Source organism: Benincasa hispida, chromosome 11, assembly GCF_027475165.1.
Source record: "Benincasa hispida cultivar pf3 chromosome 11, pf3_genome.v1.1, whole genome shotgun sequence".
In the NCBI taxonomy this organism is placed as follows: domain Eukaryota; kingdom Viridiplantae; phylum Streptophyta; class Magnoliopsida; order Cucurbitales; family Cucurbitaceae; genus Benincasa; species Benincasa hispida.
Window position 1 is genome coordinate 2383319 of NC_143488.1, and position 18238 is coordinate 2401556.

The 18238-nt window shown below is 28.2% G+C and overlaps 1 protein-coding gene across 2 annotated transcripts; it reads right to left on the reverse strand.

The window, feature by feature from the left end:
* On the reverse strand, nucleotides 1-6905 carry LOC120090142 (beta-amyrin 11-oxidase-like). Of its 2 annotated transcripts, XM_090306689.1 has the most exons (8): nucleotides 6614-6902; nucleotides 4716-5202; nucleotides 3343-3609; nucleotides 2427-2516; nucleotides 2205-2283; nucleotides 1748-1854; nucleotides 549-670; nucleotides 1-247 (listed from the first exon to the last, which is right to left on the reverse strand). In XM_090306689.1, exons 1-8 carry the CDS (start codon nucleotides 6841-6843, stop codon nucleotides 154-156), a joined length of 1476 nt encoding a protein of 491 aa, XP_090162815.1. In that variant the 5' UTR covers nucleotides 6844-6902; the 3' UTR covers nucleotides 1-153. The 2 variants fall into 2 exon arrangements, with proteins under 2 accessions (XP_090162815.1, XP_090162816.1); XM_090306690.1 differs by lacking the exon at nucleotides 1-247 and having other exon boundaries at nucleotides 545-670; nucleotides 6614-6905.
* Nucleotides 6906-18238: the final 11333 nt, after the last annotated feature.

The following is an 18238-nucleotide window of genomic DNA, read 5'->3' on the forward strand; positions in this document are numbered from 1 at the left end:
TAATAATAATAAATTATTTATTTAATTTGATGTGAATTGAAAATACAACATAGATACACACAAGTAGATACATACTAGAAGCTTAATTAATATAATCATAAAGTTCACATTTTGTTGGGCCAAATAAGATCATTGAAGACATTATAGTCATTGTCATGCAACTTTCCTCACTCTTGCCAAGCATTTGTCTTTGGGATGAGGAATTGGTAAATAATTCAATTCGCATTGAGGATTAAGTCGCTTCACCCTGCATTTACCAAACGCTTATATTTATCGATTATATATTGAACAAAATTAAGGGCAGTTTAATAACATTAATTTCTGTTTTTAGTTTTTAAAAAACGCGAGCAATTTGTTTTCATTTTGTAATGAACATTTTTCTAGTACAATAATGGTTGAGATGAGAGATCGAACCTCCTACTTCTAAAATGGAAGGTTATGCTAATTACTATTGAGTTAAATAAACAAGTAAATAAAAACGCGGTCCAAAAATTATATTTATTTTGTGTGAAAAGTTTACAGAAGATCAAAAGTTAGACGAAACTCACTTGTAATTGAGGAGAAAATAGTGAAGGAAAATTGAGATCTCGAGCCTGGCAAGTTCACGTCCAGGGCACATCCTAACCCCTAATCCAAAGGGAGTGAAAGCACCTGGGCTGCCTATAAAATTCTGTTAAAAAAAAAAAAACAATTACTTCTTAATTTGATAGGGTGCTAAATAATTAATTTTTGGTCCTCAGATTTTGTAAGTGGTTTCCATTTGGTTGCATAAATTTTAAAATGTTACAATTTTATCTTTGTATTTTGAATTTAGTTTCTATTTGATCCTTTAAGGAGCGTTTGGGGCAAGAAATTAGTTATAATAATCCCAGGTTATTGTAGTTGAATTATAATAATTTAAGTTTGGAGGATAAATTATTTTAGTTTGGATTATAATAGTATGTGTTTGATGTTTAAATTATTGTAGTTTGAGAATGAAATAATTAACACCATAACAAAGAATAAAAAATTGATGAATGTAAAAAATTAAAAACGATAGGAAATAGTGAATATTGTAGCAGTTTTGAAATAGTGTTGTAGCAAGAGATGGTTATTATAATCTTATTAGGATACTTATTGCTCAAAACGCACCCTACACCCTTATTTTTAGAATTTTGAGTTTAATATCTATTTGGCCTATAGACTTTAACATTTTATATTTTTAACCTCGAATTAATACCTAGTTTTAATCCTTTTTGTTATTTTATTAATTTTCATGAATTTTTTGTCACACTATTAAAATTATATGAAAATTTCACGGTCATAATTATTTAAAATTAATTTATTTATGAATAACACAAAAAGGATCAAAAGTGACCATTGGTTAACTTTAGTGGAAAAAGTGTAAAATCAACTAATTTAAGACTAAAGTAAAAACTAAAATCAAAATTTTTAAAAACAAATGTTACATTTTTAAACCTAGTAATCGAATAAAAACTAAACTCAAAATTTTATTTTATAAAAATTATAATATTTTGAAACGCAAAGATGAAATAGAAATTATATTTAAAACTTACGGAACAAAAAAGTTTTTTTTTTTTTTTTTTTTTTTTTTTTAATTTTCGTTTTAAATTGACATGCTAAATTTAATCCATTTATATCTCATATGTATTGCATTTAGAAGATGAGTGGTTGAACAAATTAAAAACATAAAAAGAAAATAAAAGGATAAAAGGATTTGCATGTAAGTATTATAATAATTGCATACATCCCATCTTGAAGGATTGAATTCTTGTGGGGAAGGATGTAGTTTTTCATCCATGTAAAGCTCTCTAAGCCAAAGTATCACTTTCCATCCCTTTGGTATAACTTTACCTAAAAACCAATGAAAATACAAATTAATGCTAAAAAATTTTCGCATAGAAAAAATGTTAAATTATTTATTGAAATAACAAAATAAAAACACGGATAGTATTGATAGACTTCTTTTAACATTTATCAGTAATAGAAACGGATAAAAGTCTATTATTGATAGACATTGATAAAGGCTGAACCTATCAATGATAGAAACTAATAGAAATCTAAAATGATTATATTTTGCTATTTTGTGTAAATAATTTTCCTTATTTTTTCATTTTTGAAAATTTCCAAAGTTATTATTTACCTTCTTTAGTAGAAAAGGATATTGTATAACAAGATCAATTCTCACATTTATGATGACTAACCGTTAATTTCAACATCAACCGTGGCCTCACGAAAAGACGCAAATGTAATACCACTAAGACGAAGCGTCTCATCTATCACCTGAATAGTATAAATACACATAATCTCATATTTGTAAACAATAATACCAAAATAAAGCTTAACCCTAAAATAGAAATGAAACATTTGACAATTTAAATTCAAATTAAAAAAAATACATGCTGAGGAAAAATAAAATTAAATACCTGATAGAGAAATTTCATCTGTTTTATCTCTGAGAGATTTATACCCTTTTGTGTTGAAGGTCTTCGTCTAATGATATCTTCTTGTTCTTCCTAAAACCAATTAATCTTAAGAATTACCATCACGATAATTTAAAAAAAAAAAAAAAAAAAAAAAAAAAAAACTATAAAATCCAAAAAGAAAAAAAATATATCCAAGAATGGTAAACCAAAAAAGAGACACCATCTTGAAGCAGGTTCAAGATACCACATAGAAAAAATAAAGAGAACAAATAATGTTTATAGAAATATGTGGGGTATTCCCTCTTGTTATCAACTGGTTGTAAAAATGAAATCTTGTTTGTCTAATATGATATCAAAGTCAATGGAGCCCATACTGACATTAGGTCAAAAAATATTGTATATCACTATTCTTTATTTACATTTTATAAAATAAATATTGTCAACTATATATATCACTCGTTTTTGTTTATAATTGTTGTTTTTATTTTTTTGGGAAAGATATTCAAATGAATATTTATTTTATAAGAAACCTTAAATAAAATATATTATTTTGTTGACAAAAATAACATATAAAATTAATATAAACTATATTAATTTAAAAATAAGTTCAAATTAATAAAAATAAAAATTTTATACAAGTTCAAATTATCTTAAATTAATTATAAATTAAAGAATAATTATAAGGTTATTCTTAGATTTTTTTTTAAAAAAAATTTAAGATATTTCCAAGTGAAATCCTACAAAAACAAACATAATTATATGTATTTTCAGATATTTAAAAAAAAAAATCCTACAAAATAAATATAGTAATTTAAAGATGTAAAACATTTGTAATTTCAAACATCTAAACCTTCTAGTAATCAACCATTCTAAAAACAATCCCTTAACTTGAATTAGGAAATTAAAGGAGTCTAACCTTAGCCTTTTGGAATACATGTGGATGGTCTGTAAGAAACAAAATTGCCCACATTATAGTGAAAGCTGAAGTCTCTTGGCCTGCAAATAACATACCAAATATCAAATCTGCAATGGTCTCATCATCAATCCCTTCATCATCTTCATCTTTCACTTCTATCATCAAATCCATCATATCTTTTGCTTCCCAACTTTCCCCTTTGCTTTTCTTCACCATTCTCTTCTCATCCACAATAGATTGAAGTATTTCGTGCAATCTTTTCCGAGCCTACATAATTTATACCTTTCTTTTGGTTATATGATACATCGTAAGTAGATTAATTGAGAATACGTCACATAGTAAAAGTTGTTAGAACTTTGTCGTTTGTTTAAAAAAATTTCTTTTAAGAATTAGAATATTTACTCTTGATATTTAATAAACATTTCAAAACTACCGATAATGTAAGAATTCATTAAAATGTTTGATAGAAATTGAGACCTGAAACGTGGTGTTGGTAGTGACTTGAAATAAAACTTGAGACCAAAATATCGTCACACACACCATTTCAAATCATTGTCACATTTGTTCTAAGTTTCAAGTTCCATTATTTAGTATATTCTAATGGATTTCTTAATTTAAGGGTGATTTTAGAAACATTTATGAAAGGTATACAGACATTAAAAGGTTTTAATAATACTATCTTTAATGTCTAAAACCGACATTAAAGTCCGAAATTCTTGTAGTGATACCAAGGGTAATATGACAACAATATTTTGAAAGAATAAGAGTATTTTTAAAATGAATGAAAAAAATTCAAGAGCACTCTTTTGTAGCTTAACCATAAAAATTTACTATTATAAAATTAATAGCTCAAAAGTAATTATTGTAAAAAGTAAATGTACAAAACTGTCCACTTGAATATAGAACACTGATCAAGGCATATGTCCACAATCAATACAAGTCAAGGGGGAGCGAAACGTTGGACCTTAGAATGTCAATCAACAACAATTGTGTTCACCTTGTCTCGATTCTGGTAAGTTCAAATCCCCTGCCCTACTTTTTTTTTTTTAATAATACTTTACTTGTTGTGTTCACATGTGGGATGAAGATTTATGAACTTGTGGTGGAGGGTATTATTGTTGAGTATCTCAAAGTAAAACCTCGTATTATCTAATAAGTATAATGTCTTGGGACAATTGAATCATGTCCAAATTATATATATACCAATATATATATATATATGGTAAAAGAATAAACACAAGTTAGTATAATAGGTCTAACTAGCTACTCATTCAACAATTTCTAGAAACAAATTTCAAAATCGAAGAACTAAACTTATAATTTAAGCTAAATTTAAAAAATAATATATATATATATATATGATTTGTTCTTACCTTGAGAGATTTATGGAGGTAGAAGCCAGGAAAGTTGATGGGCAAAGAGAAGAACCCAAGTGAAATTTCATTATATAAAGCCTCCATTTCACTTATAGAAATACTTCCCAATGGAGTTGAACCCATAAAAATGTTCCAAATAACTTTGAAGGTAAGTTGCTTTATCACTGTCAATAGCTCCAATGGCTTCTCCATGCTTGACCATTCCTCCAACCCATTAATCACTGTGTGTTCAATATGACCAATGTACATCTCGAGCGCCGCATGGCTGCTGATCGGTGTCGTTGTCAACCGTCGAAGCTTCCGATGCTCCGCCTTGGAGACTCGGTGCAGTGATCTTTTACCAAATAAGTTCTTCATGTTGGTGGGATAACCAGGAACAAATTTGGTTTCATCGGTAAATACTTGACGACATATTTCAGGTTTGCAAACAAGTATGCTTGCTCTTCCAAACATGTGAGTCTTGTACATATCAGCTTTCCCATATCTAATTAAAAAAAATGGTTAGATTATGAGTTTAATCTTCAAACTGTTTATCTAATTTGGGGTTTATAGGGTAAGAATATAACTTATAACTTCTAGTTTTATGTCCGGTAGGTCTTGTTTTCTGTTTGCCTTTTAAACCTAGGGAAAAATTCATTTTTTTTACTCTAAACTTGACATGTCTTAATTTTAACCCTAAAATTTTAATATCATCAACTTAAATCACATAATTGACCAATTGTATAAATTTTAATGTTAAACTTTTAATTTCATCAACTTGCACTTTAAAATTCTCTCTCCTTTACCTCCCATTCTCCTCCCCCTTCTTCGACCTCTCCTCCTTCAACCCTTTCTCGTCGTTGCCTACTGTCACACTCTTTAAACCCTTCCTCTCACTTTTCCATCTTTCATTAGCAAAATAGTTGAATTCTTAACCAAAAATTTCAGAAATAAAAACTATTTCTTTTGATTTTTAAATTTTGACTTGGTTTATGAAAAGCATTTGTAAAAAGTAGATAATAAAGTAAGAAATTTAAGGTGGAAAAAGTGTTTATATGTTTAATTTTTTTTTCACAATTATGTGGCTTGGGATCGGACCTTTAATTTCTATTGTTTATAGGCTTAAATTCAAAAAACTTAAAAAAAAAAGTATATGACCACGTTTAGTAACCATTTGGTTTTTGGTTTTTGGACTTTGTAAATTAAGTTTATAAACATCTCTTCCTACACTTCTAAATTTCTTACTTTGTTATCTACTTTCTACCAATATTTTCAAAACTAAGCAAAGTTTTGAAATCTAAAAAGAGTAGGTCCTATTTGGTAACCATTTCGTTTTTTATTTTTTGTTTTTGAAAATGAAGTCTATAAACACATCTTCTACCTCTAAATCTCTTGTTTTGATATCTATTTTTGTTGGGTTTTCAAAAACCAAAGTAAAATTTGAAATCTAAAAACAAGTAGTTTTTAAAAATTTGTTTTTGTTTTTGAAATTTGGCTAAGAATGCAATTCTTCTACTTAAGATGATACAAACCATGGTAAGAAAATAAAATGAATAAACTTAATTTTCAAAAACCAAAAACAAAAAATGAAATAGGTCATCAAACCAGACCTAATTTTAAAATTTTTATTTTTATTTTTGGAAGTTAGCTAGGGATTTAACTAAGAAAGATGAAAATTTACCATTGAGGAAAAATAGAATTTATTTTTAAGAACCAAAAAGAGAAAACTTCAAATCATTTTTTATTTATTTGATAATATGTGGGATGGGGATAGAGATAAAATCTCTTGAGGTTGATTCTTTAAATTATGCCCAGATTGACAAAAGTTTTAGCATATCAGTGAAAATCTTATTTGAAAATCATTATTGTGACATTGTGAAGAATTTGGATGGAAGCAAAGAGAGAGAGAGAGATACCTTTTGGAAAAGTGACCAATAAAATCGTGTGGTGGACCAAGAGTAAAATATTTGAGGAAGGATAAAGTAGAACCAAGAAATGGCCAAGCTAGATCACCAGGAGGAAGCTCATCCCATTTCTTCCCTAACTTCAATGCATAATACAAATTATTCAATCTCTTCAAAACCCCAAACCCTAAAACAAAACCCACACAAGCAAGAATCAACAACAACCAATTTATCAACTCCATTGAAAATGATTTCTCCACTTGAACACCTTTGCATTTTATCAATTTATATTTGGCTTACAAAATACAATTTTCTATTGCTCTTCTCTCTTTCCACTTCACATGTATAATATATAATTGCCCTTGATGTTGAATCTCTCATCCCTACTTGCCTTTAATTAAAGGTACTCCAATTACTTATATTAAGAGAAACCTAATCAACATTTTTTAATTAAATTATGAGTTCCTTCATTATATTTGATTTAGTGTATGTTTACGAGTGATTTTGAAAGGGTTAAAATCACTTTTGACGTATTCAAAACCACTCCAAAATACGGCTTTAATCACTCAAAATTAATTTAATATTTAATTTTATACTTATAAATGAAAATTCTCATACCATCAAAATTGGTTTTAATTTGAAGGATTAAAAGCATATTTAAGAATAATTTTGAAAATGACAAAAGTGATTTTAACTATTTTAGAATCATCTCAAACATCCCGACTTTGAAAACAATTTTAATTTTACCTTTGAACTTTGAAATTTGTTTTGAAAATTACCATTGAACTTCGAGACTAAAAAGTAATTAATTATATTACATGTTTAAATAAGTAGTATAGTTCTTAGAACTTTCATAAATATATATCTATTTTGTTATTGAAATTAATATCTAAAAAATCTTTTGAATTTTTAATTTTGTGTCCAAAAGGTGGTTAAAATATAAAAAGTTTTAATAAATATTAAAAATTCTAATTTTTTTGTGCAATAGGTTGTTTCTAAATTTTCAACTGTGTATAAAATAGGGATCTTTTTAAATATAAAAAAATATTTAAAAATATTTACACTTTATAGCAAAAAGTACTCAAAGTACAAACCACTTTTGGAACTTTTTGCTATAAAGTATAAATAATTTATAAGATTTTTCCTATAACATATCTAGACTTATTTGCATTTTTTTTTTAAAAAAAGAAAATATATAAATATAGATCTATAAAACAAAAACTTGAAAATTAAGGTCCTACTGCACATAAAATTCTATTTTAAATTTAATATTTCAAATAATTTTAAAAAACTTCAGATATAACCAAACCTATTATATACGAAGTTAAAAGTTCAGAGAGTAGTACACACTTTTAAAAATTAGACACTTCATTATTAGACATAAAAGTGAAATTTTAGAAAATCTTTTAAGTTCTAGATACATTGTAAAGTTCAAAAAATTTTTCGACTCAAAACATGAAAATTTAGGGACTAAATAGTAACTAAACTCTTCTCTTTAACATGAAGGCTTTTCTCTAGCCTCCTTTTCTATTTATTTGGTTTTGTTTCGAGCTCTTCTCTTGCTCAATGATTGTACTTATCGCTCATGCTTATGAATATGTATCTTTTGGTTTCGGGATATGATGATGGAAAAATTGTAATTAAGCTATATATATATATATATATATATAATTGTCCTTGGTGCTGAATCTCTCATCATATACTTGCATTCAATTAATGGTTTATCATATTTTGAAATTGAAATAAAAGCTAATCGATAATATATTTTTTTCTATTGGCAACAAAGAAATTAAAACTTCTGGGATAGGGATATGTATTGAATTGTAAGCTATAAACAGGTTTTCCTTTGAAAAGGAAGAAAAAAACAGATAAGGGCTTGTTTTCTTCCCCTTTTTTAATACATTTTTTCAATCTTAATATTTTTAGTTTTCAACCATTTTTATTTCATAAAAAGAAGTGGGTCAACGACGACTTTAATTGGGATTATTGCGAATCACGTCATTTGATGTGTTTGGAATGAAAGTTCAATAAATAATTTTAAATTCTATGAGTTGAAATTTGAAAAATAATTTTAAATTCTTTATTTTGTTTGGAATGAGAATGATGATCTTAAATTAACGTGGTCAAAATTTTATGTTTCAATGGTAACTGAAAAGTAAAACAATAAAATAAAAAGTTTCTTTTAATACATCAAGTGTGGTAGGTAAGTGAAGCCACCAAAGATGCATATGTACGTTGTATTACATTATACATGTGTAAATTTATGTTAAATATGTGTGTTTTAGTGGATTTAGGAACTTGTTACATGTTATGTGGCTATTTTGCAGCTATGGTAGCCAATATAGATATTTTCATTTCAACATTCTCTATGTTTTAGGTGTGTTTAAGGCAAGTTTGTAATTTTGTAGAAATCTTTTTTTTTTTTTTTTCTTTTGTTACTTTGTAGGTTTCAAGAGAAAAATTCTTTTAACTTATTTAGGAGGAAGGGGTTCACAATGTGGAGACTTTTTAGGAACTTTCTTTTAACTTATTTATAGCTTTCAAGAGATGGACTTTTATTTTTAGGACTATTGAATTACTTATTTAGTCTCAAAAATTGTATAAGTAGATTTACGACATGTTCATAGCATAATAAAATGGTTGTTTGTAGTGTTTACGATGCGTTTGTAGCATAGTTTAGGCTTCTAGGACATTTTGGATAATGGTTTTAGTCTTGAAAGAAATTTAGGTAGATTTAGTAGAGAGGGGGTTCACAACATGGGAAGGGGTTCCACTTTTTTGGAACTTTCTTTTGGCTTATTTATAGCTTTCGAGTGATGTGCTATATATTTTTAGGACTATTGAATTACTTATTTAGTCTCAAAAGTTGTATAAGTGGATTTATGACATGTTCATAGCATAGTAAAATGGTTGTTTGTAGTGTTCACGACATGTTTGGAGCATAGTTTAGGCTTCTAGGACATTTTGAATGACGATTTTAGACTTGAAAGAAATTTATGTGGATTTAGGAGGGAGGGGTTCACAACGTGGGGAGGGGTTCCGACACTTTTTAGGAACTTTCTTTTGGCTTATTTATAGCTTTTGAAAGATGGACTATATATTTTTTGGACTATTTAATTACTTATTTAGTCTCAAAAGTTGTATACTACTTTTGAGAGATGAGCTACATATTTTTAGGAATTAGGATACGATCGTAGCTTGGGGGGAGGGGATGTATATATTGTAATTGTGTTTTAGATGATCTTGCAGCTTGATTATGCACTTTAAAGGAACTTTGTTCTTGGCTTATTTGTAGGGATCCGATAGTTGTGGAGAAAAGCGTTTATGTATTTGTTTAAGTGGATTTACGACATGCTTGTAGCATGAGGGAGGGGTTCATGTCTTAATTATAACAATTTTAATCACTTTTTAGATGGTAAAATGGTTGTTTGTGGTGTCCATATTTTAATTATGAACATTCACCACATGTTTGTAGCTTGAGAGAGGGATCATTCCTCATAACCATTTTAAACATTTTGTTTAAGTTTTTGTGTGATTGTTAAGATCTTTTTGTGTATTTTTCTTTGTTAATTTTAAGAAATCTTTCATAATATTTGTTTTTCCTATTTTAGGTCGTTCGTGTAAATTCTTAAAAATCATTTTTTGGAGATTGCGAGAAGATTTTGAGATGATTACTTAGTTTGATTTAGTATCTCACTTATTTGGATTTAGGGTATTTTAGCTTAGGGAAGATTAAACTTTTTTTGTGTAGGGGATTTGTAAAAACCTAGAAAGTTCAAATTTAATTGCATACACAGTTTTTTTTTTTTTTTTTTTTTTTTAAATAAAAATTTGATAATTTATTTGTTACAAAAAAATATATAAAATTATAAACAACTTATGCCGATGCAGATAAATGTTGGCAGAAATCTGTCTATTGAACTGAAAAATTTTGTTGTTTAAAAATATGTTTTTGTCGACGCAAATTGTATTTTATTGGAAAAACACATATGCCGATGGAAATAATTGTGTTGCCAAAAATGGTATTTATGCAGACGAAAATAGTTTTCATCGGGAGGCACTTCTCCCAACATGGATACAATGACGGTTATGCCGATGCAAAAAAAAATGCGTTGGCATAACCTATCCCGGCGTTTTTAGTACTTTGTCCGACGTTTTTTTGTGCGAAAAAAAGTGAAAATTCTTGTAGTGTTCATACCTAAAGAGAAGATATATTAAAGCTCGCTTTGAGAATAAAATAAAAATGTTTGATCATTTATGAGTGTTTTTTTAAAAAAAATTTGGGAAAAACATCAAATTAAACCCAATAGAGTCTATTGAATATGCATAAAATTGTATATCGGCTTGAAAAATTTCCAACATATTTAACGAATTACTTCGGAGGTTTAGATCCTCCCATCTCTATTTGCTATACAATATATATAATCTTATCTAGTGGTGGATCCAAAACTTGATGATAGAGACTGACAAGTTTATATAAAGTTTAATTAATTTAGTCTCTAAATTTTAGAGAAGTGTTATATATAATCTCTAAAACTTTGAAAAAATGTTTAATAAGTTCCTGAATTCTCAATTTTTGTCTAATAAATTTATGAAATTTCAATTTTATATCTAATAATCAAAGTTTTTTAAAATCCTTCATCTCTTATTGTTTGGAATGTCTTAGAACTTGCAGTTCATAAATTTTGTGTTAAATATTCCATTTATCAATAAAATATTATTGAATATCTTATTCGATAAAATTGTTGATATTGCATTCTATTATGAAAATCCAATAAACATATCCATGACTATAGTATGAATACTTTAATTTTATGTAGTGACATAAACAGGATCATGTTAATAGTAGTATAGCCTAAATGGTCTATAAGTATATAGATGAAATTGGGTATCTCATCCTGGTAACACTATTAGATGCGGCCCATTTTGTATAGGTAATACAAATGATGTGATCCACAGATCATTCATGTAGAGACATGTGAGTGAGGGCATCCTATGCAATGAGTTTGCATAAAGACTGGACCATGAGATAATCACTTTTCTTTATAACGACCGTTTACTATTAAAACTAACTATTTCATACTAAAGTAACCTATGATAACTTGATCTTAATCCTGAACTAGCTATAAACCTCTGTTTATTCGAGATTGTCCTTTGATCTGCATAGGTGAGAGCAGTCCAACAGTATTGTTCAATAAGCCTTCCATTTTGGGAAAAAGATCAGATAGATAGCTGGGGACATAACCCTGCGAGATGAAATTCACTCCTGGCCGTTTTAGGGTTAATAGATAGGTTGTTCTCTTAAGTGTCGATTCCAGGTCTTGAACAATCGAGGCCCCACCTTCTCATGATAGAGAGAGACATGATTCATATGTGGTATTATGAATCAATTGTTCATTAAAGGGTCAGTGGGAACTTAAGGAACAAGATGTATTTACAGGGGTAAATGGTAATTTTGACCAAGCTGTAAATAAGAACAATCTGTGAAGAATCGACTTACTGATTATGATTAACGTTGACAGAAATACATGTATATTGAGGGAGTACAACTATCGAGCTATAGTGGTATGTCTAGATAGTTAACAAAAAGTAATTAATTCGGTTTAAAGAGTTAACCAACTAATTACAAATCGTTAGAGCTCGTGATCTGTAGGTCTAATAGGTCCCTCTACTAGCACATAAACTGGAATAATGAATTGAGTAATTGATTGGATGAATTTTGAATTTAAGGTTATGAATTTGAAATTAATTGATTGTATTCAGTTTTAGGGTTTATCAATTGATTGTATTCGATGCAATTAAAACATTTAATTTAATCAAAATTAAAACGAGATTGGAGAATCAATTAATATCTAAATTATGATTTAAATATCGATTTTGAATCAAATTGGTGGAATTAATATTTTATTAATTTTATAGTAAGATATTAAATTAATTAAATTAATTTTATTTAAATTAATTATATAAAACTAAATTTTAAATAAAATAGATTTATTTAAACAAAAATTCAATTTTTTGAAATTGATTTTGAGTTTGTGGATTTTTCCAACAACTCACATATGGTGTATAATCACCAAATTCCAACATGAACTCTTCAATCAACACCAAGTAGGAGCTGCCCTATATGCAACTATCTTCTATTGCATAATTTAAGGCTATATAATGAAGCTTTATGCATGGAAAATGGAAGAAGACTGAGTTCTTTTATCCTTACTGTTGTAAAACCGAAACCCTACTCTACCCTCACTAGTTCATCTTCAATACATCTTGATTTGAGTGTTTCCACCACACATTCCTTCTTAAGCATAGTTGAGAAAATCTTGTTGGTGGTCTATCTGAAGAATCTAACTCAAACGCGTGGAGATTCTCCTAAAAACATGAAGAGAACTACAAAGGTATTCTCATGTTCAAACCCTCTTTTGAAAACTTCATGCGTAGCATGTTTAAAACTAAAATTAAAAGGACTTATTGATTTTGAATTCTTTCGTTGCATGTTATATTACTCCTTCACTTATGACTTTCACCACCTCATGACCATCGTCGTATCCATCAATTTTTCCCCTTCCCTGTTCTCTCCCTTTTAGATCTTCATCCTCCTCCTTCTCTTCTTCCTCTTTCTTCTCTTCCAAATCATCATAATCAACACCGATTTTGAATTCCAAATCCTCAATGCCATCAAAACCAACCACAATACTGTTTCTGAACACCAGCATCTTCCTTTTCAAATTGAGAGGCAAATCTCCGAAAACCTCCTTGTATTTCATGAAATTCTGCTAGTGATTCTCACCGTCTTCCCAATTGAAGTCGTCATCGGAAACCCTAATTTTTTATTTGACATCGAGATACTGGCGACGCATGTTCTAGACCTTGATTGATATGTCCCACCTTGACAAACAATGAAAATGGAAGTTATGAGGATCCTGAAGATGGTGAATGAAATTGACATGGTTGATAATGGGCTTGAACTTCTTCTCGCGAGTTTTGAGCTTGGCTAGGGTTCCGCAGTTGAGAAGGTCGGAGTATTTGAAAAGAAGGATTTCTTCCTCCTACTATGATTATTTCTTCCACATCATTCGGCCCGCTTGTCTGAGAAAAGTTTTTTTAAAATCAATTACAAACTTTAATTTTTTTCTATAGTATGACATTTTTTTCTAGTCGAACTTGGAGACAGACCTGGTCCAACCCAATAATATGAAGGTTGGGTTGGGTTGCTAATTACTTTACCTAAGTTGGAGTGTTAAACAACCAACCAATTAGAAAATTCAAGTTGGTTAATAAAATAATCCTAATCTGATCCAACCCCACTAGTGTATAACCTTAATTGTGATAGATAGAATCATTTTCTGCTCGAGATCTGCTTTACTACCATTGGTCTACAACCCTAATTGTGATAGATTACTACCACTTTATATACCAAACTAAACATCAACCGAATTATGATGATGATAATAATAATAATAATAATTCTGTTGGAATGAAAAAAGATTTAAGTAGGTAGAGATTCCTTTGCAAAAAGAGAGTAGGTAGAGATTTTGGGGATTATAAATTTCAGAATAAACAAGAATGTATTTAAATTGATAATGAGTAACATATATTTATCCAAATATACATTATTTTAGTAACATATATTTATCCAAATATACATTATTTTATATGAGAGATTTTGAAAAACTCTGAATCACAATTCCACACAAAGAAACTCTAATAAACAAAATATTTATTCAAATATTGTTTCATGTAATAAATAAATAATTCTTACTGAAGATATATTTTCTATCTATTTCCATATCAATTTAAAAGGTATAGGAGAGAGAGATTTTTATTTTCCCTTTGGTGTCTTTGAATTAATAATTATAAGGATATCCTATCTAATTTCACATTTAAATTATTAAATAAAAATTTCCTTTTTTTTTTTTTGTCATTAACACTATTTTTTTAAAAAAATTAAAAATTGAGATTAAAAAGACCTTTTTTTTTTTATTATTTTTAAATTCACACGATAAATTTAAAAAAAATATATCCTTATTATTATTATTTTCTTTTGCATTCGCACATAAAATGTTAAGTAATTTTTTTAAAAAATCACATTTTATCCTATAATCTCTAATTCATATTAAATATATATAAATATTTTTTTAAAAAAATACGTTTTATTTCAATCTCATGCTATATAAAATCTACCTCTAATTCTTAAAATAAAAGATTTTTTTTTTTAAAAAAAAAACCATTTTATATAATATCTTTAAATAATCTCATTATATTCAAGTTAAATGCATGACAAATTAAAAAAAAAAAAAAAACCTTCAAGTTACCTGCATAATTTTTTTTTTTTTTTTTTTTTTTTTGAAAAATCTCTTTGTATCTAATAATTCCAAGATTTGATTTAAGATTAAATCGAATTAAATTTTGAATTTAAATTTTATAGACTCACACTGACTATTTTCTAGGGTTTATTTATTTATTTCTTTCTCTTTCTTACTTTTATATTTAGTTATAGTTTTCTTTTCTTTTTGCAGCTCCATGTAAATTTTATTCTGTTAGAGATCTATATACACCAATCTGATCCCCTGCGTTTATCTAATCTCTTTATATCCTTTAATTTGTTAACAACATGTTTTTATTTATTTTGTTTGATATATGTACACCTCTGGTCCCTATATTTATCTGATCCCTTTATCTTTTTTATTTTGTTAACAACATGTTTTTATTTCTACAAGTCGATAGAGCTCTGAAGATATCTCTATTTCTTTTGTTTTTTTAGTATTTTATTAACGACTTTATTTTCTTTTTTTTTCCTACCTCTATAAGTGGACCTTTTCTCCTATTTTTCTTATTTTAATGGTGCAGCAATCCTGTATTTTTTTTTTTTTTTTTTTAACATTTTTTAACGCTTTTAAACTATTTTTTCGGTTGTTATCCACTAAACTTCTAACCTTATATGTTTTTTGTTTTTTTTCTTTTAACCAATTGTACCAATAAACTAGGTGAAGGAGGAGCAATATTCTTTATATTTATTTTTATTTAATTAATTTTTTATTCTTTGGTATGAGATTGAGATTGAAATTAAGTCCCCTGATAGTTCACTTAATACCAAATTATTGTGAGAGAAGACATCTTTTGATAGTTCAGTTCAATTTTTTACTTATTAAATACTCAATTGTTGAGTACTTTATTACATTTTATATTTCTAGACTCTTATTCCAATTTATACAAAACATTTCATTTTCAATGCACTAAGTTCCCATTAGTATTTAGAAATGGGGGCAATTAGGAAGAATCTTGATCTTCCCTTTTTACCCTTACTTCTTTTTAAAATTTTCTTTTTGCCGTTTTGCTTCTATAAATTTCATTTTTGCTCATAGTTGGTTTTTAGAAGCCATGTACCCTTCATTTTAAATCTTTGAAGTATAACTAATTTTTATAAAATAATGGCAACTTTTTATGAATGCGGAGTTTCATCAGATTAGTTTGATGTACTGTGATCTCTTCCTTAGGAAGCCATCGGATCCCAACAATGATGTTTAAAATTTCTGAAAGATTAAATAGTCGTTTTTACCTAGTTTCATAATTTCATTGCAGATTTAGTTTTCTCATATTCTTTTGATAGTCATTAACCTTAAAAAAGTTATGAAAATAAACTAAAAAAAAAAGTTATGAAAATAAACTAAAAAAAAAAGTTCTTACTCTAGTTCACTTTTGTTTCTTCGAATTATTCTTAATATATTTTGATAATCAGAGGCACTGCAATTCTTCTAAAGAACGGTTAAATTTTACCAAAGTAAATGATGGAGAATAGAGTTCGCTTGAAATTTTGATGAAGAGTATACATAGATGGCAATCAGATTTGTATATATTCATCCATTACCATGATTTATTTTAAAAAAATATTCTAATGTTATCGTATATTTATGCGTAATTTAGATTAAGTTGATTTGTTGCTAATTAGAATCTTCAATTAGGCTATATTTTCTAATCCCCAAAGGTATGAGTGATAAAAATAAAGATGTATAAGGTCTAAGTGCAAGCATACACTATCGATGAAATAATAATTTTGGACTACTCTAAGTATCGAATCCCACAGAACTAGGTCGACTTTTAAATTGAGTATGACTATAGACCAATGAAACTAAGATAACCAATAAAAAGTTTATATTGTAATAAGTGAGGAAGTAATTTAAAAACAGTAAACAACGACAGATAAACAGGGGCAAACAATTATTCAGCCTTTCAGATGCTATGCCTTAAGTGATGTGACTGCATCATACCAGAGCAGTGAGTTACGTATGAATACAAATCTACTCCTATTTGGTCTTATGCCAAGTTTCTTTAAGAGGTCTAAGCAACTAATATCTAAGGTTTCCATAGTTAGCTAGATCTTAGATTAATTTAAGTTCAGTTTCTTTATCCTATGGTGCCTTTTATTTCTAAAGCAACGTGACAGTCCTATTTATAGACTCGTAGTCTCATACCCCTTTGTGATATCAGTTTACACTCTAACCTTCTCAGAATTAGAGCTCCACTAGATTGCTAAATAAAATGATCAGTTTGACATATCAATTTTATCTTTAAAATCAACAAAGAGAATGTGTAAAACAATGCATGAAATGCAACATGACTTAAGCCATAACAACCCTAAGGCATCCACATTGTTGAACACCTAGGAAGATTTAGCTCATGATTAATGATAAAATAATGACTAATTATAGCTACAATGCAACGTTCGACGGTGGAAAGAAATAAAGGAAACTACAAGAATAAATGAAAGAATAATGCTGAAAATTACAACTCTAAGATGCCTTGAGACAAGTCCTCAAATCTCTAGCCTTTCCTTATGTTCATTCTCCTTTTTCAAGGATGAACCTTCCCTCACCACATGTTTTTATGGGTTGAGAAGACCTGGAGTGATCATGCCTCATATGAACTTTCATTTTTAAGGCTACGGACTCGAGAAACCGAGGAAACACCTAAGGGGGCTGACTTAATGGCGAAACTGTTGAGAAAATCGTGGAGTCATGGATGGAGAGTTGTTCATCAAAATGAAGAGCTTCTCCTCCTTTTATAGATCTTGAATCGATTGAGGAAAGCTGTGATTTAAGCTCTAAGGGTTAACTAGACAATTTCAAGGTTGAATAACTACTTGTAATGGAAAAATCACAACCACCATTGACTGGGTCAAATTCTAGAAAATTAGGGCTCAGTGATTCAATCATAGTGAACTCCGGTGATGTGCATTTAAAAAAATCTCCAATCTGGTTAGAATCACCTGCCAAAATTCACAAAACACCTCAAAATGAGTAAATAACATCTTTTAAGATAACTAAGACCTTCAAAAGCTCATTTTAACCAATTAATACTAAATTTAGGAGAAAACACATGCAAGAGCTCGTTTTTCTAAGTAAAAGTATGAAAATAAAGGCCTAAAAATATGCATTTCATGGTATGCATCACTTTCCTTTATTGATAATTATTTTTGTATATAACTATCCATGTATTAACTCTGTAAATTATACAACTTTATTCCATAAAATGAAGATCAACACTATCCTTACGACGCAAATTTCCACGAGTTTTAAAATTTGTATAAATTGGAGATTTTCGTGGATTTGATCCTTTTTTAAAAAGTAAATGATGAACGAA

What these genes read in the sequence shown, in the direction of transcription:
- LOC120090142 (XM_090306689.1), bottom strand. Translation starts at nt 6,843, where the DNA reads ATGGAGTTGATAAATTGGTTGTTGTTGATTCTTGCTTGTGTGGGTTTT. An exon ending in ATTGGTCACTTTTCCAAAAG is followed by an intron (nt 5,203 to 6,613) that starts GTATCTCTCTCT and finishes TTTTTTAATTAG; the next exon opens with ATATGGGAAAGCTGATATGT. An exon ending in TATTTTCTCCTCAATTACAA is followed by an intron (nt 248 to 548) that starts GTGAGTTTCGTC and finishes TGGTAAATGCAG; the next exon opens with GGTGAAGCGACTTAATCCTC.